This window comes from Schistocerca cancellata, chromosome 11 (genome assembly GCF_023864275.1).
Source record: "Schistocerca cancellata isolate TAMUIC-IGC-003103 chromosome 11, iqSchCanc2.1, whole genome shotgun sequence".
Classification (NCBI taxonomy): domain Eukaryota; kingdom Metazoa; phylum Arthropoda; class Insecta; order Orthoptera; family Acrididae; genus Schistocerca; species Schistocerca cancellata.
The window spans coordinates 159311961-159338624 of record NC_064636.1 but is presented as its reverse complement, the minus strand read 5'-3'; the positions used below and the strand labels follow the sequence as shown (position 1 = coordinate 159338624).

Genomic DNA, 26664 nt, shown 5'->3' with positions numbered 1-26664 from the left:
GACCGTTATCAGTTATTTTGCTCCCCAAATAGCAAAACTTATCTACTACCTTAATTGTCTTATTCATAATGCAATTCTGTCATTATCATCCAATTTAATTAGACTACATTCCATTAACCTCATTTTGCTTTTGTTGATGTTCATCTTATATCCCTCTTTGAATGCACTGTCCATTCTGTTCAACTTCCAGGCCCTTTGCTGTCTCTGACAGAATTACAATGTCATCGGCAAACCTCAAAGTCTTTATTTCTTCTCTGTGGATTTTAATTCCTACTCAAAATTTTTCATTTGGCCCCTTTATTGCTTGCTCAATATACAGACTGAGCGACACCAGTGATAGGCTAAAACCCTGTCTCACTCCCTTCCCAACTACAGCTGTGACTTATTAAACTGATTGGTAATTTTCACACCTGTTAACATTTGCTTTCTTTGGGGTTGCAATTATTATATTCTTCTTGAAGTCTGGGGGGTATTTTGCCTATCTCAGACATTTTGCTGATCAGATGGCAGAGTTTTTTCAAGGCTGGCTGTCCCAAGGCTATCAGTAGTTTTAATGGATGTTGTCTACTCCTATGGCCTTGTTTCAACTTCGGTATATCTGCAACATCCAGCAGGAAAAGGGGAAATTAAGTGAAAGGACTGGATGGATTAGGGTTCACATGAGTCTCCATTGTTTATTAAAATGTATTTATTTAAGAAAAATAATTAAAATCAGATACATTTGCAGGATTACAAAAAACACTCTGAACTTTTCAGATTGAAGGCATTACAAACCTTAGTTTAGTTACAATTTAAATAAGGCAATAGTTAAAGACAAAGGCTGTGTTGACACCAGTTCTTAGATTTTAGATTCAAAATTTCCATCTTCACAAACTGCAACTCAGAAAATGCTTCAACAAATGGACAAATAATTATTTGGAAACAGATGGCTCTTAAAGACAACATAGAAGCATAAAACATCTCAAAGATTAAAAATGAATAGCTACATTGGAAGACAGAGCAATTTATAGCTGCGTCGGAACCAATAGAAAAAGGAAATTCTTAAAATACACCTCCAAGTGCATCTAGATAATTTAATAAAGTAAACAGGTGCACTGATTTCTAGAGCTGCTTTCATGCAGACAGACACAGCAAGTCTCTTTAAATCTTGCCCCAGTGAGCAGTTAAATAATTAATAAGAGAATGAGTGTGCACAGATTGATATAACTGGCTTCAGACACAGTGAAAATTCTATTAAGGTATACCGTAGAAGATGTGTAAGTGATTCAGTATGTGAATGTGCATGCATAGCAGCTCAAGAACGCCCTTTAAATAGGAGAACCAGTAATTAGTAGTCAGAACCAACTTGTAGCAGTAAATAAGTAACAGGTGCTAAAAGGTCACTCCATGACAACTTTCAAATAACAAACAGTAGAACAATTAAATGTAGTAAGCAGTAAGTAGCCCTGAGACAGAATAAATTTCTTTCACTCTCCAGCTCACAAATAGCCACTGAACAAACACAAAAAACAATCAGAGCTCAGTAACACTTTTACACGCTTTTGCTTGTTCCAGCCTGTGAGCCTCAAATGTGCCTGTTACTTACCAACAGGCTATATTTTCTCAAGTCTGGATGACATCTGAATATGACGTGAGATTCACATAGAGATGATCAGCATGTGGCCATTATAACAGTGCTATACGGTATGTACAACAAATGCACTCGACCCAACAAACCCCCAAAAAATCAAAATGTACAAAATTTTAGTAGAAATTTTAAGTAGTGATTTATGTAACTTGAGTGAAGGCACCCCATCAGTAGCTGGCAGTGGTGAATTCCATGAGGCTGATGTACAGAGGCAATATTAACAGCCACAGCATGATAAGCATGCCCTGAGTCAAAGTCCAAAACAATCAAAGTGTGCCACAACAGTAGAAAACTGGAGCAGACTAAGGAGTATCTAAATTCCACTGTCATTCTCACTTAATACAACCACATGGCCACGATAGTTGGGCAGATCAATGGACTCGTCAGATGATTCTCATCAAAAACTTCGTCTAAGGCTAAACATGGTCACGCTTAAAGCAGTGTTCAGGATAGCCAAATCATCTAATCCACTGCTGAATGCGGGGAACTGAATAGCAATAACAAGCTTGTCTGGTTGCTGGACACTACCCTAACCCCTTCCAAGGCAACGCCACGAGGCATTAAGTCATGCAACACAACTCAAGTCAGGCAGTTTTTCAGATGAGAAAGGTTTTTGCGTAATGTGACTTCCACAGAGTAGAACCAATAGCAAATACAGATAGCCAAGACCACACCAATCTTCCGTCTTTTGTTAACACCTGTGCCTGCAACTATTGACTTGACAGAACTTTTAAAGGGCTACCAGTCACTCCATTCTGTCAATTGTGGCTAAATGGCAAATACTGTTTACATATCCTGTGTGGCTCTACTGTGCCCCATGGCTCCACGAGTTCCAAGCAAAAGAAGTGACATCACCAAGTGCAGGATGGGAATTCAAAGAGGTAGCCCGCCATGGCTCAGATAGTAATAATAATAAAATCATAATCATATTAAGCAAACTGGTGCTTTTCATTTATTATTATTATTATTATTATTATTAAAATCATAATCATCATCATTATTTGTACTTGTATATTAGTATTATTGTAGGCAGTTAATTAATACAAAGATCAATTAATAACATGTTGCTGTATTCTTTCCATTTTCTGTCCAGCATCTTTCTTCAGGGCATCTTCTTTGCATACACCATTTTGCTTCATTATTTTGTCGATACGCTCTTTCTTAAAGTTAAGTTGTCTACTTAGTTTCTATCCGTAAGGCGATTTCCAATCAAAAATTATTATTTGGCTGCTAATTATCTAATGTTCTCAACAGATCCCAATATCAGTTTAATGATTTTCTTCCTATGCTATCTCTATTTTATTTGTTCTCATTCCAGCACTTCCTTTGACATGACGGGTTTTTCAGTCTTGGTATGCTGATGCTGCTCCATAAATAATCTTTCCAGAACTTTGTCTTCTTTTGAGATCAGCAAGTAAAACCCATAGTTCGGATCCACAGAATAGGACTGGTGTAGCCTGTAGCCTATTCTCTCTTTTTGTACTGTTAGGAACGTGCTTGTCCCATGAAAAGGAATTCATGAAGTTAGAATAGTATTACGTAGTGTGCCAAGGTAGGGGGGGTGGTGTGTGTGTGTGTGTGTGTGTGTGTGTGTGTGTGTGTGTGTGTGTGTGTGTGTGTGTGTTTAATAATTTTATCATAAATAAGCATTCAGTGCAACAAAACGATTTGATGTAGTTGTTCTAGACATTTTATGATTCTGATCATAAAAGTAGTTCGAGAGATGTGGCACTTGACAGTCCAGTTTCTGCACCCCCACACTGTTGGTGTAAGCTGTATTGTAATTTGATATGAACAACAACGATTTTTTGAACAACATTGATATCATTGTTTTAGGTAGTAGCCATGTTATTTTATTTGATTACAGTACCATTATATGCATATGTAGATAATGAAACTAGAAAATATGATTGAAAACAACAGCATAGGGAGAAGGCTGAAGCTGAAGATCATAATGAATTTTCAAAGGCATTGTCATTTATCCGCCTTACAATTTTTTGCTTCCTCCCATTGAAGTATAGCATAGTGAACTGATCAGTCAGAATTTTGAACTCAAAAGAGAACACTTAACCATAACTTCTATTTAGTTATAAAGTAGTATGACAGTTGGGGTTTATCTGTGTGATACATTTTATATAATGTGGGAGGACTATGACTGCTTAAATGTACTTATTACAGTTTGTTATTTTTGCCACAGGCCCAAGTTTACCCATGCAGCATGAATGTAAAAGAAGAGTTGGAGGAGGGTGCGAATAAAGAGGTAATTTTAGAATTTATATGACTACATGCAATTAATCATTGCTGAGCTGTGGTAATCAATTGCTTGTGTGTATTCAGTTTATCAGTCCGGTTTTTACTTTAGGGTAAAGAGGACAAGAGTTACAGTATTACAGTATGCCCCAGGTTGGAAATGAGGAAACAGGTAAAATAGAATATTTTGTTACACTTTACCCATCTGGATATAAACATTATCTTTCAGCAGGTGAAGTTCAACTTGTGAGTTTTTAGAATTGCTTCTTTACATTATAAGCACAAATAAGAATTAAATGAGATTGCATTGATGAAGTTATGATGATTGGTACCAAGACTTAAGCTATGATTTCCTGTTTTAATGAGCAGTTCCCTTAATGGTTCCGTGTATGTGAACTCCTGCATTGGATGTATTTATTCGCCATGTGATACTGCTGTGACAGTTACAGAATCATCCAAGAAAAATCTACACAAAGTAGTGCATAAAAAGTAGGTGATCCTAACCTACTGAGTAGAGACTAAGATGTCTGTGCACACATTGCAATTGGTATGGACAGGCAGTCTTGTGAAGTACTTTTGAACAGTTTTCTAAAAGCTGTCGTAAGCTGCTAGTTTAACAGCCCACGCAAAATTGAAATAGTTTAGACACTGTAACTACAAATAGGCTTGCCCTTACAAATGGTATCAGTACAGAGAGGCGATAGTGATCATGATGCCAGCACAGCAACAATCGTAAATTAAACTTCCTGGCAGATTAAAACTGTGTGCTGCGCTGAGACTTGAACTCAGGACCTTGGCCTTTCACAGGCTAGTGCTCTACCATCTGAGCTACCCAAGCACGACTGACGCCCCGTCCTCACAGGTTTACTTCTGCAAGGTTCACTTCTGTAAAGTTTGGAATGTAGGAGACGAAGTACTGGCAGAAGTAAAGCTGTGAGGACAGGGTGTGAGTTGTGCTTGTAGCTCAGATGGTAGAGCACCTGCTCGCGAAAGGCAAAGCTCCCAAGTTAGAGTCTCGGTCCAGCACACAGTTTTTATCTGCCAGGAAGTTTCATATCAGCGCACACTCTGCTGCAGAGAGAAAATCTCATTCTGGATGGTAAATGAAGTTAATGAATCCTTTAAGAATGCTAGGAGAATAGATTTGCTAGGAAGAGCTGGTAAGTAGTTGTTAGCATCCCGTTTAAATGTCATTTACTGTAAATCACACACTGAATAAGTATGTGGTGAGTAACTGGACTACAGACAGAAAAGACCCACTGTGGTTTAATGTCAGAATTCAGAAAAGACTGAGGAAGCAGACTGTTGTACACTCAGTTCAAAAAAGTATCCACAGTGGTGACAGGCAAGTGTTAATGGAAATTCTTCTGTCTGTAAAAAGATCTATGTGTGAAGCATACAACTACCACCATCATACATGAACAACAGATTTTACAGAGAACATGAGACATTTCAGGTCAAAGACTTCTATCCAGGCAGTCAGTGACCAGTCTGGTGTGGCTTTGGAGGAAAGCAGATGATGATCACTAACCCCTCTGTGTATTTAGTTATCAAGTTTGTGCAGGAGGATCATACAAACATGTTCTTTCACTCCCACATAGACCCCTGTTTGGGAACGTAGTAATAGGATCCCTGAAGTAGCGAAGCAACTGGAAGAGTTGAAAACAAAATAGTTGCCATGTCCAAACAGAATCACAAATCATTTGTCCAGTGAGTACTCTACAGCATTGGCCTCATACTTAGCTTGCATTTATTGCAAATCTCTCTCCTAGTGCAAAGACCCAGGCAGCTGGGAAAAAGTTCAGGTGGCTTCTGTATATAAGAATGGTAAAAGAACGTACCTGTAAAATTACAGAACAATATCATAACGCTTACTTGCTCCAGAGTTCCTGAACATATCCTCAGTTTAAATATAATTAATTTCTTTGAGACAGAAAAGTTTTTATCCACAAATCAGCATTGATTTTGTGCAATATTCATCTTGGTCTTCCGTCAAATTACATACTGTGAATCATGGATGATGGGCAACAGGCTAGATTCCATACTCCTAGATTTCAGGAGAGCGTTTTAACAGTGCATCACTGCATACTGTAAATAGAGGTATGAGCATATGGAATAGGTTCCCTGAGATGTGAATAGCACATAGACTTCTCAAGTAACAGAGGCCAGTACTTTGACATCAACAGTGACTGTTTCTCAGAGACATGAGCACCATGAATAGTGCCACAGAGAATAGTGCCATATCTATGTATGAAATGATCTGATGTGCAGTATTCTGTGTCTGTTTGCTAACGGCATTGTGTGTGGGGAAGGGTCATGACTGAGTGACTATGAGGATACAAGATGACTTGGACAAACTTTTTATTTGGTGTGATGAATGGCAGATGTAAAAATATTCAAGTGAATGCAGATGAGTAGGAAAAACAATCCCATAATGTTAGAATACAATATTGGTACTCCACAGATTGACAGTCAGGTCAATAAAATGTTGAGGCATAACATTGCAGGGGCCGGCCGGTGTGGCCGTGCTGTTCTAGGCACTACAGTCTGGAACCGCGGGACCGCTACGGTCGCAGGTTCGAATCCTGCATCGGGCATGGATGTGTGTGATGTCCTTAGATTAGTCAGGTTTAAGTAGTTCTAAGTTCTAGGGGACTGATGACCTCAGAAGTTAAGTCCCATAGTGCTCAAAGCCATTTGAACCATAACATTGCAAAGTGATATGAAGTGGAACAAGCACATAAGGATGGTGGTAGGATGGGAAATTATCAACTTTTTTATATTGGGAAAACTGTGGTTCATGTGGTTCATCTGTAAAGGATGCTACATATAGAACACCATAGAAGAGCCTAGTAGTAGTAGTAGTAGTAGTAGTAGTAGTAGTAGAAGATGCCATCAACGATGCACCATTTGGTGGCTTGCAAACTTTCTTGCAGACATACATGCACAGCAGCCGGAAAGAAGCTAATAAAGCTGCATATTCCATGTGAAATGCATTCTCAAGCTTTATAAGTTTGGAAAGCCCCTTTGTAAGGCTAATACGTTGTTCACTGGAGTATATGACAGAGCCAAGGATCGGTCATCTGCTTGGTCATGAAGAGAATACATGACAGAAAGGCAAACATAAAATAAACTAGAGGTAAAGTTGTCATCAGCATGGAGATTTTGAACACTGGAGTTCTCTGTTACACACAGTCCTGCTGACTACCATTTTCTGTTACTGTTTCCACCTCTGAACTGATTTACCCAACTAGTTATGAAGTACCTGCCGTTCAGTGATCAAGGATCTTTGGATTTGTAGTGTCACAATTACCCATTGAGCCACAAGTACTAGAAAAAGGCAGAAGCATTTAGCAGTAAAGTCCAGAGCTATAATCCATATAATTCCATATGGAATGCACTCCAAAAGTAGATGCTGAACACATCAGAGGTCACATGACCATAAAGTGTAGTTATCAGGTTCAGTTACACAAAAAACAGTGCTGAACAGACACCTTTCTGCCATCCGAATTGTTCATTTATGGAACAGTGGTTTGTCACATGTATAGAAAAAGTCAAAGATCATTCCAGTTTGTAAGAAAAGTCACAGGAAATACGTGCAAAATTACAGACATACCAAGTTGGTGTAAAAGTCTTCTTGAATGATTTTGTGATCCCTTATGATGGCACTTGAAAAAAATCAATTCATCTGCGAGAATGGAAATGGATCCCATAATTATCAGTCATGTGAAACTGTTTACTCTGCTTTTTCACAGTGTTGCCACAATGTATTCAGCTTGTAAAATGAGACCATAGTTCTGAAGTAGTATCTGTGGGAAAGCTAGCTAAGTTGATGTGCCTTTCAATGACTCAGCACTTGTGCCATGCAGTTAATCATTACCTTATGCCTTAAATTACATGGAAGCAGTAAGATATATTAGAACTCAATGGTACAAATAGATAGTTGTGAGGTACCTGCCATTACCACATGTAAACTATACAGATACCTTCTCTTGTGATTATGTCAGTCAGTCATAGCTAACACACACACAACCTGTGGAATGAAACTGAATGTTTCCATAACTGCCTACCTATTTGTCGCAAAACGTATTTTAAGTATAGTTATATGTTGGAAATACAAAATTATTATTGAATCTGAGAATCCTACTTTCACTAGTGATTGAGGGGTTATCACCAATAGCATGTGCTTTCATTTATTGCATAAATTTTATCCATATCCATTCTTTTCCTTCCTCTCCCCTCAGCTCTTCTGGCACTCCCATCTCAGTGGTGTCTCACTTGTCTCTTGAGTGTACATTCCGTGCCTTGCTAAGTATTTGAAGGGTTTGTACTTCAGGTTTCAGCCAGCTTTCAGTTCCAAGAGTATTTTGATCATAACAGCTTTCTGGAGGGCATTAAATTCAGGGACTACAAATACATCAAGAATTTACTGTTAACATGTTGATGGTAGTATGGTCATTACTTTGTATGAGGTCTGACTAACGTGCATTCATCAGAGGACCTCAAACTACTGCCTAGCCTAAAAAAAACTTGCTTTGTGTAGTGCACCACTGACCCATGAAGTATTCCTACAATTCTCCACCTCATAACGCATTTCCAGCGGTCTGCAGTTCAGACAGCCAGAGAATCGATGAAGCCTTTGGTTGAGACCCTCCACTCACGCCAAACCAAAGGACTTGAATCAATTCTGGGAATGCTGATACAAACTGTGTGTGTTGCATGCACTCATGTGTGACACAGGGGCTCTTTGTCATTTGTGCTACCTCTCAATACAAAATGAAGATGGCTTCAGAACCCAAACATGAGCTACAGCTTGTAGACAGCCACACTCTGTGTGTTTGGTAGGCACAGGCAGGACATTTTCCACATCTCGGATGAGGCTCCCTGGCAGACACATTCAGTAGACATAGGATTCATTTCCAGTCCTGGATGCCATTTTCCTAAGGAGCTCCATAATGCATTTGATGTTGGAGCTCCTCATTAACTAAAAAACTTCTCTTCACTTGGGGCTGTCTGGACCCTGATGAATGAATACCTGCCAGTCCACTCACAGGGTCAATGGGTGAGGCAGTCTCTACATTCACTCTCTGCCTCAAACAGCGCTAACTGTTATGACCCATCCCTCACTATTTGGTGAGGACAACTCAGCCACATTGGGTGCACCACAAGGTGTCTTGACAGCAGAGCCATTGGGCAAAATAGGTGGCACCTTAGGCATTCTGTGTGATGAGCCAGATTCTCGGCCCCCACTACAACAATAAGCAGCAGCCTGAATGCTGCTGAATGTGGCAAAAAGCATCTTCAGCTGTTGGTGAACGGAGGCCAGCTCCTCCATCTGCACACAGCGTGCACACATTATACCCATTCCAGTACTACTATTCAAGAATTAACAATAAAACGCACAGAGAAACAATATATCTAGCTTGCTATTGTTCTGATGTTTCACCAGTGAAGGCTAATTCACTATTGCGCTGTGTAGCTGTTCATTCAAAAGAATTAAGAGCTGTGCAACAGACCACGAATACACTTTAAAGTTAGTAAAATATGGGATTGCACCTCTTTACTACAAAAGCATGGAAGGAATCTAATCATAAAATGAGATGAGATAAAGATACACACACACACACACACACACACACACACACACACACACACACACACACACAGAGAGAGAGAGAGAGAGAGAGAGAGAGAGAGAGAGAGCTACATATGAAGGGCTCATTTCAATAGTGGTACAAGTCCATTACACCCACTTTTCTGCCTATATTGCTTCTGAATTTAATGATCCAAACAAAGAGAAAGAAAGGTTCATGTCAAGCAAGAAGCCATATGCTTGAATATTTGTGGTTTCTCAACTGCAGATTTTTCAGCACTCATTTAACTTTAGGACTCCGTATCTGAAGATGAACAAAAATGGACTTGAACTTCTATTGAAATAAGCCCTTCATATGTAACTTGATTCTGAAACAACCCTAATTAAATTATGGTATTTTTAGCAGTCAAATTATGTACCGGCTTCATCTTTGTTTCAAGTAACAGTAACCCAATGCATACATGCTAATTGATTTTTAGTGCTATGGGTGTTATTTCAGGCAGAATTTGGCTGCTCAATAATGCTACATTCAAGGAGCAGAGATTGTTGACCAAAAAAGGTCATGAAAGTTAGCCCGAAGTAAAGTTACATATTTTTGGTTAAACATAAATGGACGGAGTCACTATCAGTGCAAAACTAATTTTTATTCATATCTAATCCCAACATGTCAAATATGCATGTGTTGTCTGTTCTTTTGGACATGTCCAAGGGGACAGGCAGTATTTTGATCCTGCAGCCACAATGAGTCAGGGACAAAGGAAGTAAAGACATTAGTTGTCTGTGGGCATTAATTTACATCAATGGGGAGGATTGAAAATTTGTGCTGGACCAGGAATTGAACCTGAGTCTCATGCGGACTAGGCAGTTGCAGTGACAACTGTGCCATCTGGACACAGTGGTCATCATATCAGCGTGGACTGCTCTAGCATGCTTACATACCACTGATGCAGTGCTCATGCTTATGATCCTCATTACACATGGTGTCTCACTGGTTCCTGTAGGAGTTAGTGTGGTGTGCATCTACACTGAAAGGATCATTGGCTGACATCACCTTAATTATATATGTGGTGTCCATTCTTTCAGATATGTCAATGTATCGTCACATCCTGTTCCAACAATCTGAACATGTTTTCCTTACTGCAATCATTTGGCCAGCATTGTGGACATGTATGTGTAATATCGGCTTTCCATATTTGTTATCATTTCTTGGTCAAAACAATTGTCACAATATGGTATAATTTTGCTTGCTGGGATCAACAAACAAGAATGGGGCAAACATTCAGCCAGTGTGATATTCCTGCTCTCACTGTGCTATTATCGTCAACACTCACTCATTGTGCCGCACATCACTGCATCTGAAAGGAGCAACAATGCATACTAGGAGCATTAAGTGATTGACTACTGATACCTGGTATCTTCTACTGGTTTGAATAAAATATGCTTATCTTTCAGTAGGTAATTATGCATCCCTTACAGTGCTGTGCTGGTGTCACATACTGCAGTTTGAGCCTCTGAGACAAGCAGTTGTTGGCCATTCAAAACAAACAAAAGACAACTGTGTAATAGACTGCATGAATCTATGCATTACACTTTTGTAAATGCGAGATTACATCTCTGAAATGTACTCATTGCTGCTACACAGGGACCCTACCATTATCCAGAGAATATGTAGTAGAGATCACAAAACTAATAAAAGATCTGATCTGAGTCATAAACTCAGCTCCAAATTAGGTGATAGTAGTTCATCTGCAGCTTGACTCCATAAATTAAAATATGTTCTCTTGCCTCACTAACAAATGTTCATTGCCTCTTCAGCCAACAGCCAAAAAGTGAGCCTAGGATGTCCTCTGAGCCCAACCAACAGATTTTGTTGTTGCACACGAGCCACAGTTCACAGCTGGCCAATGGCACTTGCACCAGATCAGACAGTGGTGGATACAGAAAAACCTCAAGGAGGGTTCACTACAGATATCTTGAGCTACCTTTACTTTTACTGTAATAAAAGGTAATAAAGTCATATGGAAAGTGTAAGAAAGTTTTATTTAAACTGATTATACACATATACAAGACAATGCTTTCTTATGATGTTAAAAAAGTTAGAATTGTGGTTATGTACCTTAAATGATGAATTCTATGCACCTACTCTTCCTGACAAATTGGTTAATTACATTGTCAGCAGGACAAGCAATGCCAGGGTGAGTGTCCAACTGAGGTAAGCCATTAAGTCAACCTTCCTTCACTGTCGACCTCGGCCATGTCTTTGTACACCACACTGTTGAAAAACTTCTTTCTACTGTAGCAATAGACAAATATTATGTACAGTGTGTGCAAAGTAGGATAGTCAGATCTAGGACAGAGAGACAATGCTTGAATAACAAAATCACAATCATTAAGGGTATTTATGCTCATTGCTTGTATTGAAGAGTGTCGCATTGGTCTCTTTTTAATCAGAAAGTGTGAGTCTTCTTCAAAATACAGTAGTTCAGTTAAGCACTGATTTAGTTTGTGCATCAGATCATTACCATCAAATTCCAGTAGTTGTGATGGCAAAAGGATGTTGAATTTTAAATGATAAATATTTTCTTCAGCAAAATGCGCCATCATGCCAGTCATAACATGGTCCAGTGTTGGAATAAAAAGTTACTTTCCAATATGTCATAGCATCATTATGATTGCAGTTTTCCCTGTGTCTTTGTCTGCCTGTATGACAAGGAAAACTCATCTCCATGTTTATCTCTTCAATAACTCCCTTTGCCTCTTCAAAAAATCGAGCAAAGTGGCTGTCAGCATTAGCTCTCATGCTGTTGTACACTTGAGCATTGAATCTAATTTTGATTTTGCCATTTGCAACGTCCAAGATAGGGTCTTTTAAGATTTTGCTGACTGGATATGCTATGCGCATGTCACTTAGTGTAAACACATTCATAAGAAACTTCCCCCCTCCCTCTCTATTTCCCCCTACCACCTCCCTCCCTCCCTCCCTCCCTCTCCCCCACCTCACACTTCCCCCACCTCCCTCCCTCCCTCTTCCCCATGTCCCCCCCTCCCTTTACTTTCCAATGATGCCATATTCATTTGATTAATGACCAAAATGTCCTCCTGTTTATGGGTTTACAGCTATAAGATTATTTGCATCTCTATATTATCTGAATTTAATTTTGAAATGTTGCCACACACGTATATCAAATTTTTATATGTGAGTATGACCATCCCTTGGCCCCCTCTTCCCCTGCCTCCCTCCCTCCCTCGGCCCCCTCTTCCCCTGCCTCCCTCCCTCCCTCCCTCGGCCCCCTCTTCCCCTGCCTCCCTCCCTCCCTCCCTCCCTCGGCCCCCTCTTCCCCTGCCTCCCTCCCTCCCTCCCTCGGCCCCCTCTTCCCCTGCCTCCCTCCCTCCCTCCCTCGGCCCCCTCTTCCCCTGCCTCCCTCCCTCCCTCCCTCGGCCCCCTCTTCCCCTGCCTCCCTCCCTCCCTCCCTCGGCCCCCTCTTCCCCTGCCTCCCTCCCTCCCTCCCTCCCTCGGCCCCCTCTTCCCCTGCCTCCCTCCCTCCCTCCCTCCCTCGGCCCCCTCTTCCCCTGCCTCCCTCCCTCCCTCCCTCGGCCCCCTCTTCCCCTGCCTCCCTCCCTCCCTCGGCCCCCTCTTCCCCTGCCTCCCTCCCTCCCTCGGCCCCCTCTTCCCCTGCCTCCCTCCCTCCCTTGGCCCCCTCTTCCCCTGCCTCCCTCCCTTCCTCGGCCCCCACCTCCCCCCCCCCACCTCCCCCCCCCCCACCTCCCCCCCCACCTCCCCCCCCACCTCCTCCCCCCACCTCCCCCCTCCCACCTCCCCCCTCCCACCTCCCCCCTCCCACCTCCCCCCTCCCACCTCCCCCCTCCCACCTCCCCCCTCCCACCTCCCCCCTCCCACCTCCCACCTCCCACCTCCCACCTCCCACCTCCCACCTCCCACCTCCCACCTCCCACCTCCCACCTCCCACCTCCCACCTCCCACCTCCCCCCTCCCACCTACCTCCCTCCCACCTACCTCCCTCCCACCTACCTCCCTCCCACCTACCTCCCTCCCACCTCCCTCCCTCCCACCTCCCTCCCTCCCACCTCCCTCCCTCCCACCTCCCTCCCTCCCACCTCCCTCCCTCCCACCTCCCTCCCTCCCACCTCCCTCCCTCCCACCTCCCTCCCTCCCACCTCCCTCCCTCCCACCTCCCTCCCTCCCACCTCCCTCCCTCCCACCTCCCTCCCTCCCACCTCCCTCCCTCCCACCTCCCTCCCTCCCACCTCCCTCCCTCCCTCCCTCCCTCCTCCCTCCCTCCCTCCCTCCCTCCCTCCCTCCCTCCCTCCCTCCCTCCCTCCCTCCCTCCCTCCCACCTCACTCCAACCCTCCCTCCCACCTCACTCCAACCCTCCCTCACTCCAACCCTCCCTCCCTCGCTCTCTCCCTATCTTCCCCCCTTGCCCTGTGTATGACAGTGCCATGTAGGAACAAGTCACAGATGTCCTGATACTTCACTTTCTTCGTTTTTCAGTTTCTTGAAGACCCATTAAGGGCTGACGACCATAGTGTTTGGGTAAAGCAATATCCCGAACTGAAACAACATGCTGCTGGATCTGAGCATAATGTAAGTTTTCACACAAGCACTGTAATGTGTAGGAAGTGTAGTAAGAAACTCTAGTTAGATGTGTTATTTGTAGGTTATTACCAACAGTATTTTAACAGCACTTGTAACAATCATATCTTTACGGACCATTACCCTTGCAGTTTTGGTTGTGATTCTATGTAATGAATGCCTTAAGTACATATTTTGTGTCAACGGAGCAAGGAAGACTTCCTGTTGGAAGTAATTGTTAATGTTGTTATGTCAGTGTCACAGTGCTGTAACAGATGTGGAACTAAGACATGTGATGGGTGTATATTCTAGAGTTACTAGTCACTATTCACTGTAGTATTTACATCATTACTGAAATCCTGCATTAGGTGTGTGTAATTCCTTATGATTTCCCTCCAGTACACATGACAAATTTGCATTGTTCCCTAAAAAAAAAAAAAGGGAAGAAGCTGTGTAAATAACATTAAATTTGGCTAATTTTGATATGATGCCATATTCATTTGATTAATGACCAAAATGTCCTCCTGTTTATGGGTTTACAGCTATAAGATTATTTGCATCTCTATATTATCTGAATTTAATTTTGAAATGTTGCCACACACATATATCAAATTTGTATATGTGAGTATGACCATCCGATAGAGTAGGCCATATTGCCTCTGAAATCAGAGTGGATTATGTGACAGGAATAGAAAGTGACAATATGCCAAATAAATACTGCACAATGGCTGATAGCAAAATCAGGGCCCATAGAACTGATTTGGATGCATTCTGACACACACTTCCCAATCGATAAGACTCTGCAAAGTTGGATGATACTCATGAGAAAGGAATATTGAGAGCTGTCATATACACAGAGAAGATAGCAAGTAGTTATAATTCAGAGATTGTTTTCTTCTTTCAGTCTGTTGAAGATCCATTGGGAATATTTTGGTCCACTGATTTCATCAAGGAGGATCCTGAATTAAATTTGGAAATGAATATAACTGAGAATACTGTAAGTATTTACATCTCTGATGTATTGTTTGTAGTCAAATAATAAGTCTTTTGGTAAGTGTGTAGAGTAAAAGTTGTATTGCAGTGGAATTGTCACAGATTGTCAGTCTTCTGGAATTTGTTGCTATTCGTAATTGTAGAGTATTCTTATACTCTTGCACTTGAATATCATATCACCTCTTACATTCTCATTGTTTTAAATAGAAGTGGAACGGGATTAGTGTCTGGTATAATCCTGTTCTCTGTAGCCTTTGTTGATATTAACTACATTGTATAATGGTGGTATGTGATGGTCATGAAATTTACATTTAGATGAAGTGTAAGTTCCAATAGTGTAGGTTATTCCTGAGTTTTCCTAAAAAAAATTTCGGATTTGAAAAACAGAGATGAAATTTGTGTGTTCTAGATCAGCCCCGATATGTTGGCACATATTGTGGCAGCTTCTGTGGTACCTGTTCTATTAATTATAAAATTTTCAGTAATAGAAAAACTCTGCATATGGCTTTTGGTGAATGATTGTACATACATGACCTCACCATTAGAGTCCTGGCAGATCTAAAGAAAAAAGAAATTTTTTTAAGTATGCTTTATGACCTTGCTAAGGGAAGGAGATGCTCATATTGATAAACATGTCACAGGAATGAAATTAGACAAAGACTGGGAACATTCAACATACAATTGCTGAAGGTTAGGTACTGGCTCACTCTTGATCTCATTGTTCATAAACAAATGTTCTGAAGTTATAAAGGATTTTTCAGGCACTGAAATGTTGGCTTCGTCAGACACTGGAATGTGTGGTGATTACACAAGCATACAGGTCAAGGATCCAAACTATCATGATATGGACAGCTCAGAGAGTATGTAAAGGAGTGTAGCTGATTCACAGCTAACAGGCCAGACTTAATGTCACAGGGACTCATGTTATGCCATTTTAAACAAATGAAAGGGATGCATTGGCATCACAAGTAGACAGGACAGTAAGTGAAACAGTAGTAGTGTTGTTCCACAAGAAGGGTTTTACAGAAATGAGAAAGCCACACATAGTAGTAAGGGATGTGCATATGGGTAGTTTGGCTAAAACAGCGATCTGTAAGGTGTCCTCGGGCATAACTGTACTCGGCAAAGTGGCTGGATTGTAGTTGGTGACCACTTACCATGAAAATACAAAAGACCATACTGACCTTTGTATGCAGCCCAAGAGATCACAGATCGATAGAGATGTCTCCATGGCACCAGGGCCAGAGATTCAGTGATAGTGTCCACTGCATGGAGTGCTGCTTCCACAGCAAGTGTGAAGAACAGTGTGTTGCTGGTTGTGTGGTCTGGAAAACCATGTCATGTGGTTGACACTGAAATCACTGACGTGTACCCCACTTGTTACTTTGAAAATATTTAACTTAGATTAAAGAGTGGTAGACACCTGAGAAATCTATGAATAGAAGTGATCCTGAGTAATACATGCAGTTGTGTAGTGAATATCTTAGCTCTGTCAGCTAGAGTGACATGCAATCTTTGTGGTCTCAGGAGCATAATATGCAAGGGCTTAATAATGTAGCAGAAAAATAGGGCTGACAATTTTGATAGTGGCACATGGCCAGCAAGATTCTGTGTTAATTGTGGAATTGGGAATTTTATTAGGTAATTGCATGAAAAGCTAGAGCAAGCTAGCAAGATAAAGTAGTACTTTGTTGTAGAAGCATTTCAGTGCCAGTCTGCTACATCTGTTACTTGTAGGTTCAAACAACACACAAGTGTAATGGAGATCCTTCAGGAACTCAAATGAAAATTCCCAGAGGGAAGGTGATGTTCCTTTGAGAAACGCTATTGAGAAAATTTAGAGAACTGCCATTTGAAGCAAACTACTGAACGATATTGTTGTTTCCAACATACACAGCACATAAAGACTATGAAGGTGAAATTTGAGAAGTCAATGCTGATTGAGAGTCACATACACAGTCTTTTTCACTTGTATTTGTGAGTGGAATGGGAACGGAAATGACCAGCAGGGTTATGGGGTACCCTTCATGATGCACCATTAAGTGGATAGCGGAGTATAGAAGTTTATGGAGATACTAGGTAAAATTAGTGGCTGACCAATGTAGTAGGAGCAACAATGATATTTTTCATAGTAGTAAATGTACATATACATACATACATACAAAATAATCTATTAACAGTTCTCATAATTAGCCATGTGAGTAGATTAGCACTTGTCACAAACAGCTGGTTGTCACTATACTTCACAGAGGTAAATTCCTGTGGGAGCTTCTGCCTTAAGATTTGCAAGCTGGCTTATCCCACATCCATCCACATCTTCATTTATGGAATGCAATGTGTAAATCAAAGAATGAACAAATGAATAATGTTCGTGCCCTATCTCTAGCCAGAGCTGAGGTCGCCACCTTCCCTCCATTGTAATTCAGTCACATTTCCTTTGCATTTGTTTGTCTTTGTGGTCATCTTTTCCCTACATGTGCTCATCTCGCCTTGTCTTTTTGAGGTGGACGTTTTAATTTGTTGCAGAGTGGCTGGCTCATCCTCATTTATTATTGTGATCAGCCAGCCCAGACTATATGCTCTATGGTTTTAATACCTTCTGCTTTTCTTTGTGGTGTATGTTTCCCACATTATTTGTTCATTCCATTCATTTTCTTTTTAGGTGTGGTGCTGAGTTTTTTTGTACCTTGAGTTTTGCTTCCGTCAGGAAAAAAGGGACTGATGACCCTGTAGTTTGGTCCCTTTATACTCAAAACCAACCAACCAACCAACCAACCAATCAACTTTCCATTACTTGTTGTTGATCTGACATTGAAATTTGTCCCATAATTCTAATACCATGAATGAAACTAACTGCAGTTCTGTCATTATCCATGATGAAAAAGTAGAATACACACTGCTATATTATTGAAAGAGAATGTGGAGTATGATAATTCAGTTGAATATTGGGTAGTAATATTGACAGCATGATTCAAGACCATGTGTGCAATACAGAAGTGTGTTCAAAAGAAGGATTCTAGGGCATAAATATGTAAATTAAGTTAAGGCTGTACAAAGAATACCATGCATTGATGCACAATGAAAAGTCAATTTACTTGATAAACTCCATGTCAATAGGTGTGCCAGCCAGACAAAAGGAAGCAAGACAGACAGTACTTCATTGAAACAAGCTACTTTAAAGTATGAAGTCCAGTCAAAAGAAGTGTGTCAAAAAACATTGCTTGACATATTTTGCATCACCCAGCAATGAAAACTCACTCTTCAACATAAACTGTAAAGTGGAGTGACCACTCCTGAAGATGGTTGAGGAAAATATTTGTGTAGGCCACATGTCATATCAAATGACAGGTCTCTGATTCAAGAACTCAGTTTGAGTTTCTCAAAGTAAGAGTAAATCTTCGAAAGAATGTCTGTACCACAATCTCAATTTATGCAGAAACTAATGATTCTTTATGATCGCAGCTTCAGATGAGATACAAATGCACAACATAGAACTTAGTCAGTTGTCATGCAAAAGAAAACTGAGCATCCAAACTGCTGAAAAACAACACAGAAGTGGCTACAAAGGAACAACAATATATATGTTACATGTGTGGACGTTCTACTTTGTCATACATTGGCACATTCCATGGCATTCTGCCAGAAACAGCTGCTGTCATATAATTTAACGGTTCATGACTTTGGTACTTAACTAACACGGTAAATTTAGGTGATGGATCTGGTGCAAGGTTTGGTTCAGCCAAAATAGTTTCCTATCTGATTAAATTTGTGATGCTTGAAGAAGGTATGGGACACAAACTAATTACATGGTCTGACCACCATGTTGGGCAGAACAATAACTGGAGAATTTTAGCACTATATTTCTGTCTGGTCAACTGCAAGTACTGTGTAGAAATACATAAAAAGTTATTATGTTAGAGTCATAGTTGCGTTGTCACAGGAACTTCGCAGTGATTGAGGAAAGAAAGTGTCAAAAGTTATGGCTCCTTCAGAATGGAAGCATGTCATTGCTTAGGCCTCTGTAGAACCTTCAAAGTTTACCATTTAGGAGATGATGGAAGACTTCAAGGGCATTGGATCCATTGGATCCATTGAGCTGGTTCTCAAAATGCCACCTACTTTGAAAATTACTGCTGTGCTCTGGTTGAAGCTATGCAGTGATGATCCTCAAGGCATAAGCATGTTTCATCCATGTGAAAGACATTGTATTGTGAAACATAGTTTTAAACATGAAGAAAAAGACATTCTGTCGCATTTTGGTTTTTGGTTGCTCTACAGTGGGGTACTGAAACTTGTAAGGAGAAGAAAGGCAATCTATTGGATGTGACTAAATACAGGGAATCAAAATCCAGGCATTTTATGAAAACATTCAGTGTGCCAACTAAGTGTAATGTGCCAGCTTTGGGTCTCAACTCGATAACAAACTCATGTTCTATTACTTTTTTAAGACCAAAGTAATCAGTTTACTATAAATATTAGTTTGTATCTTGTTATAATATTTTTACGTAAAACTTTGAGACTCGAGGCAACCTTATAGCTATAGTAGAGTGTGATATACAGTAATGCTGTACATCATTTGCTATATGCTGTTTTCCCATTTTAATAGTTATGTATTTTCTAAAACCTATCCTTAGTGCAATTTTAAAAAGCCCAACCAACTATCTTCAACAGTCTGCATCTGCAAACAATAAATATCTGCTATTACTTTATTATTAACAGTTTGTGTCGATTTCCTAAAAACTTGGAAATGTGCCATACAGAATTATTCATGCACATGCTTCATTTTGCTATGACTATGTGCATCTATCAGGTGACACTAATTTAGAATATGATTGATTGGTACCTTCTTCCAACCACTAGGAAACTTCCATGGGCTGAGAGATGTTTGATATGCTGCTATTAGAGAAGGAACAAGTTTAGTGTAATATGAGTAGTGTTGTACAGCCATCTCATATTGCCCAGGTGCCTTTTTTCTTATTAAGTGGTTACACAGTATAAAATCAACAAAAATTGATCTCAAAATCTGTCATTTTGATGTTGATGCCAGTACAGAAAGGAGGAACTCCATTACAATATTCCACAATGACATAGATTTGAAAGAGAAAATTGAATATTTGGCCTTTTGTATGTTATCTTCAGTTTGTGTGCCAATAGGGCAACTGATAGTGATTTCAGTCCAGTTACTGACACTGTGAGCTGATTCCTTAGTGTGAAAATTCAATCAAGATGTGTGATGTTAATGCTTTGAAATTGGTCCTATCATGTATTGAGTTTCAGGGTAGTGAACAGAGCTGATTTCAGAATGTATCTCTGCAGTCCCATGCGTGGGTCAATGCCATCTACCACTGAGTATCTACCCTGTTAAAACCACCAGCTGCCTACAATAGATTTTGTTAGTCAAGCAACATCTAAAAGTATGAAGTTAGGCATATATTGCAATAGTTAATGTATACTTAAACATGTTGTTTAAACTGAATTTAAATGCAGTGAATACTAAATAAGGAAATGTAAACACAGTGGCAAAGTTAAGTTCAATGGTATGTACTGTCAATGTAAGGCACAAAAATAGAAATGGCCTTACTTAAAATCATTAAATTGAATTATATAGGATCACATAGCAAGGTTGAACACTTCAGATTGAAGATAATGCAGTTCAACTATGTGAATAATTATGAATATTTGACAGATTCCCCAGTTACATAAGCTAATGTGAAATCAGAACTAAAATCTACATTCCAACTGAGTGTTAATCATCAGTGATGCTCTGCCACTGTCAATCAAAGCTCAGTACAAAACAGAACTATCAGTTGCGTAGAGTGAAAGTTCGTCAGTCACAAAAACATACAGTTGAATGTAGTGAGAAAATGTCAAAATCCTCACGTATTGCTCAAAATCTTATCATCCATACAGTTTTAGAGAGCTGAAATGGCACAACTGGTTGGCTGCCCAGAGACTTCCATTCAACTTCTGTCAAAACCTATGCAGACTTAACAGTAATAGCTCACCGGCCCAGACTATGTAAGAAACACACATACATTACCAAAGACTATGAGGTACAGCAGCACTGCTTATTTAAAACCTGCATAATAGTTAATTTTTCAAAAATACCTGAACACCAGTTCACTAAAGATGATGGATTTAATTTGATTTTGGCAGAGAAGCTAAGACATCTTTGGTCTAACCTTGCACTGAAACAGTTTATTGTGCAGTATTGCTCCCTGTATATCTAGTAAAGCCAACCAGTGCCCTTAGATAGTGCAAGGAGTCTCTTACCAGTTCTTTGTTAGACACAATTTCTTCACTTCTTGTTGCACTGAAAATTCTCTCTCTCTTTGCTCTCCAATGTCATGCATTGGAAGATTAGGTGTGATGCAGTTTCTTCACTCTCATCACAGATGATACATTTACAGTCTTCTTCCATTATACCCATTGTATGTAGGTGTGTGTTTTTTTTTTAAAATTCCCATGACTGGTCATCAGTCCAAACATGAGTTTAATCTCTTTCCTCTTCAAGCCCAGTGGTACAGAGCATGTTTTAAAGGACAGCTTTGGAATCATTACCTTACCATGTTTTTGCTTATAGACCTTAGTCCAGTATTCTATGTGCTGCTTCTAAGCCAGTTCCATAGTTCTAGTTTGATCACAGCATTGGTGATTATCGGGACAGGTACCGGTCCACTGAATGGAATCTTTGCCCCCATCCTGGCCAGTCTGTCAGCTTGTTTATTGCCACTGATCCCTGAGTGACCAAGGATCCATATTAAGTTTCCGCTATTGCATCCCCTAACTCCACCAGAGCCCTGTGACATTATGCAATAATCTTCTATTGTGCTGCAGGAGCTCCCAATAATTTCAGGGCTACCTTGCTGTCTGAATAGATGTAGATGCTACAGTCCTTGTAGCACCTATATATATTCTCCTCCAAGTACACCTCGATTCCAGTAATTTCAGCTTGGAATACAGAGGCCAGTTTTCCTAGAGAGATGAAGCCCTCCAGTCTTGGCTAAACCCTGTATACCCCGCCCTAGCGCCTTGGTCTGATTTCAACCCATCAGTGAACTAGACAACGTCCCCTGTATGGTGTCTAACTGTTTTCCCACTGCTTCCTGCTTCCAATTATTGTATTGTAAGGCTTGTTGAAACAGTTGGGAGTTGTTATATAGTCGGGCGGCATTTCCCAAGCCATTTCTATATTTGCCTCACTATTTTAGTGTGTGTCTGGATATCCCAACGTGATCCAGTTTTTACCAGTTTTGAGTCTGTATGCACCAGCTGCTGCCTTCATCTTAACCCAAAGATGTAGTGGAAGCATGTCCAGCATGGCTTACATCCCAGTGGTTGGTGTACTATTAATTCTGCCTGTTGTGGCAAAGCGTGCCAGTATCTGCGCCTTCGCAAGCTCCTTAGCTGCAACCTGCTGTTGGACCTTCTTCCACGACACTACGGCCCCATAGGAGATTCTAAGTCTAGCTGCTGTTGTGTGTGTCCAGTGCATACTTCAGGATCTTAGGCCCCAGTTTTTGCCACAAGGCCTTCTGGTACTCACTAGAGTACAATTCGCCTTGGCGCAGATGCTTTTAATGTGAGGGGTCCATGTTAGTTTCTCATCTAAGATTACCCCTAGATATTTCACCCCCCCAGGGGCTCAGCATTCATTTGCTGAGTACGGGCTTGGCGACCCCGGGGTCCTGAGCTGGGGACTGGTCGGCGCCGCCAGTTTTCTGTCACCGTAACCCCCGGACATGCTTCAGCGACCACTGTATGGCGCGGCGGTGGAATGTTGTGTGCTGCGGGGAATGGTAATCTTGGCTTGACCGCCTGGATTGCGAGGAAGGACAACCTCTATAAAAACCCCTCAATCTTCCGGTGTGCTCCGCGCCTATGAGATGCATGGCTGTTGGGGTGGAACAGTCGCAAGCGGGCAACCTCTGGGGCACCTGCCGCACCCCAGTTGTATCAGGCTTACTCAGGCACGCGGGGCTCTGTCTGAGCGGACCTTTAGTTCCCTAGCTGCTCGTGGGACCACAATGGACCCTTCGACCTCTACGTTTCCCCCTACCAGTGGATTGGGTGGGCCACTGGTAGGAAAACACACCCAATCGAAAAAGCGACTTCGTGCTGGGAGTCCTCCAGCGCCTGGTGTTGATCGAGATTTATCGGACTGTCGTAACAGAGCATATGCTGATAATCAGAATGTGTTTTTGATTATTAAACGGAAGGAGGGTAGCTTTGAGAGGGTTTCTCCCTTTTACATCCACAAGGGTCTTGAGGGGCTTGCAGGAACACTTAAATCTGTGAAGCGACTTCGCAATGGGACTCTGTTAGTTGAGACTTCTAGTTCCCGTCAAGTCGCTTCTCTTCGGAAGGCAACCTGTCTTGGAGAGTACGCTATCGAGACCGAGCTCCACTCCACTCTGAACTATAGTAAGGGTGTTGTGACATGTAGGGATTTGGTGGATATCCCCACAGATGAGTTAAAATCTGAATGGGCTGATGATGGTATTGTTGACGTGCAGCATATTATGAAACGAGTCGATGGGAACCTAGTCAAATCCGACTCGTTTATTCTCACGTTCAGTTGCCCGAGACTCCCAGAGCATGTTAAAGCGGGGTTCTTACGGTTGCCAGTAAGGCCATATTTCCCCAACCCTATGCGCTGTTTTAAATGTCAGCGCTTTGGGCATACTACGTTGGGGTGCAATGGGATAGCCACTTGTGGTAAATGTGGTCAGCCTGCCCATGAAGGAGCCGATTGTTCATCGCCTGTGAAGTGCGTGAATTGCTCTGGGAGTCACCCTGTCTGGAGCCGGGTCTGCCCCATCTATCTCGAAGAACGGAAGATACAGGAGATTAAAACATCTAAGCGCATCCCCTATGGTGAGGCCAAGAAGCTCTTTAAGGCCATGCAACCTCCTGTGTTCACAACGTCTTTCGCTTCCGCTCTGAAGAAACCGGTACAAATGGCCACTGTTGCTACGCAAACGGAGGTTGCTAGTGTTAGCACTAATACCTGCGTTTGCCAGTGCACTTGTGCTGCTGCGGTTGTTTTGCAACCTGCGGCTCTCCCTGCAACATCGGACAAGGCTGTGGTTGCTGACATTGGGGTACTTCCTGCCCCTCCCCCTATGGCGCCTTCTGCCCAGGCGAGTAAAGTTCCACCTGTTGACAAGGCTGTGCATTCTAAGCCCTCCAAGACAAAGACGCCGAAGGTGAAGGTTTTGCCACCTGAGGAGACTAGTCAGGGTCGGTCCGATGACGAGGCCATCGTACTGTCTGACATCTCCCGTGGGTCGTCATCGGAGCTGATGGACATCGATGTCGACCGGGGGCGATCTTCTCGCCCCAGGAATAAATCTCCAGCGGGTACGGGCTCTCCTCCGAAGCCCAGAGGAAGGGTGAAAGTTCAGCCACCCTAATCACTGGCTCCCATATTACAGTGGAACCTGAATGGGTTCAGGACGCATGTGGCCGAATTACAACTCCTTGTACGAGAGGGCCCTTTGTGCTTATGTCTCCAAGAGACACATTTTCGGGCCACTGATGCTCCTTCTTTACGGGGCTATACCGTATATCGGAAAGATGATCTGACGGGGCAAAGGGCAAAGGGTGGTGTTGCGGTTTTTGTCCGTGACCTGCACCCCTCATCTGAGCTCCCTCTCGTTACAGACTTGCAAGCAGTTGCAGTTGACCTTCTTGTGGGTCGGAGGCTCACAGTCTGTTCAGTCTACTTACCTCCTCAGGATGTGATAGACTCTGAGGCTCTCACAGACCTTATTAGCCAACTCCCCCGCCCATTTCTTCTGCTGGGGGACTTCAATGCTCATAATGTCTTATGGGGCTCTCCGACTACTTGCCCCAGGGGTCGCATTCTGGAAAGCCTCATGATGTCTGAAGAACTGTGCATCCTCAACTCTGGTGCCCCCACTCATTTTTGTACTGCTTCCGGGTCGTCGTCGGCTATTGACCTTTCCTTTTGCTCTCCAGCGCTCGCGGCTTCTGCTCTGTGGGAGGTTGTTGCTGACCTCCATTCTAGTGACCACTTCCCCCTTTGGATTCGCCTCCTGGATGAGGCTGTGGCATTTTCAGTGCCGCCTCAGTGGCACCTCTGCAGAGCTGACTGGACGCTTTTCAGCCAACTGGCTGTTTTGGAACACCGTGCCAGCGTCCACGAATGGGTAGACCATGTTACAGCCGTGATCTCCCATGCTGCTGAATTGTCCATTCCACGGTCATCCGGTAATCCCAAGAGGCGTCCTGTCCCCTGGTGGACCGCTGAGTGCCGCTCCGCCATCCGAGCCCGCCGTGCAGCTCTGCGCTGCTTCAAGTGCCGTCCCTCAGCTGACAATCTTGCGGCCTTTCGGGTGGCAAGGGCCAAAGCGCGGCGAGTGATTAAAGAGAGCAAACGACGGTCATGGCGATTGTTCTTGAACTCCATCTCCCGCTCCACTAATTCTACGAAAGTATGGGAAGCCATCAGGAGGATTTCTGGGCAACGCAGCCCACTACCTGTCACGGCATTGCTGCATCAGGGATGTCTCCTCACGGCGCCGAGAGACATTGCCCAGACACTGGCCATGCATTTTGCGGAATCTACCGCCACAATTAACTGTGATCCAGATTTCTGCCGCTACCGAACTGCCATCGAGAGGGGTCACTTGGACTTCCGGTCTCCAAATTCTGAACCCTACAACTGCCCCTTCACAATGTGGGAACTGGATTCGGCGCTGTCTGTGGCTCATGATACTGCGCCTGGTCATGATCAAATCCGGTACAGCATGCTGCAGCACTTGTTGCTGCCATCCAAGGAAGTTCTCCTGAGTTGTTTAAATATGATATGGTTATCCGGCACATACCCTGACTCATGGAGGGAGGCGGTTTTGATTCCTCTCCTCAAACCGGGGAAGGACCGAACGCATCCCAGCAGTTACCGCAGTATTGCTTTGACGAGCTGTGTCGGGAAGACGTTGGAACGCATGGTCAACCGTCGCCTGGTTTGGCTGCTCGAGACCAGGCAGCTCCTTAGCCCCTCTCAGTGTGGCTTTCGGCGATGTCGTTCCACTATCGACAATTTGACCCTGCTTGAGGCGGCCATCCAGCAGGCCTTCCTACGTAACCAGCATTGTCTTGGTGTCTTTTTTGACATTCATAAGGCGTATGACACTACTTGGCGCCGCCATATCCTCAATCAACTCCATGAGTGGGGCTTTCGTGGCCGTCTCCCCATCTTCATTCGGTCCTTTCTTTCCCACCGCCTCTTTCGTTATAGGGTTGGTAATGTGCTATCTGATTTGTTTGTGCAGGAGAATGGTGTTCCTCAGGGAAGCGTTTTAAGTGTCACCCTCTTTGCTGTCGCCATTAACAGTATCACGTCCACTATCCGGAGTCCTGTCCAATGCTCCTTGTTTGTGGACGATTTTGCTGTTTTCTGTTCTTCCTCCAGTCTTGTCGCTGCTAGTCGGCAGTTGCAGCTTACGATACAGCGATTAGAGGCATGGACTGCGAAGACGGGTTTTACCTTTTCTGCAGAAAAATGTGTGTGTGTTCATTTTAATCGTTCTAGACGTCTTTTTACCTCCCCTGAATTGCGTCTGAGGGACACCATTCTT

The 26664-nt window shown here is 42.5% G+C and overlaps 1 protein-coding gene across 7 annotated transcripts in view; it reads left to right on the top strand.

Moving 5' to 3' along the window:
• LOC126108429 (zinc finger protein 708-like) overlaps window positions 1-26664 on the top strand; it is an 84941-nt gene that overhangs the window by 6932 nt on the left and 51345 nt on the right. For 5 of the 7 annotated variants that reach the window (XM_049913645.1, XM_049913644.1, XM_049913643.1 and 2 more), the window contains exons 3-5: window positions 3825-3887; window positions 13985-14077; window positions 14970-15062. In XM_049913645.1, coding sequence (XP_049769602.1) covers window positions 3825-3887; window positions 13985-14077; window positions 14970-15062 — 249 coding nt within the window. The remainder of the gene's footprint in view (window positions 1-3824; window positions 3888-13984; window positions 14078-14969; window positions 15063-26664) is intronic. The other 2 variants (XM_049913646.1, XM_049913648.1) reach the window with 1 other exon arrangement.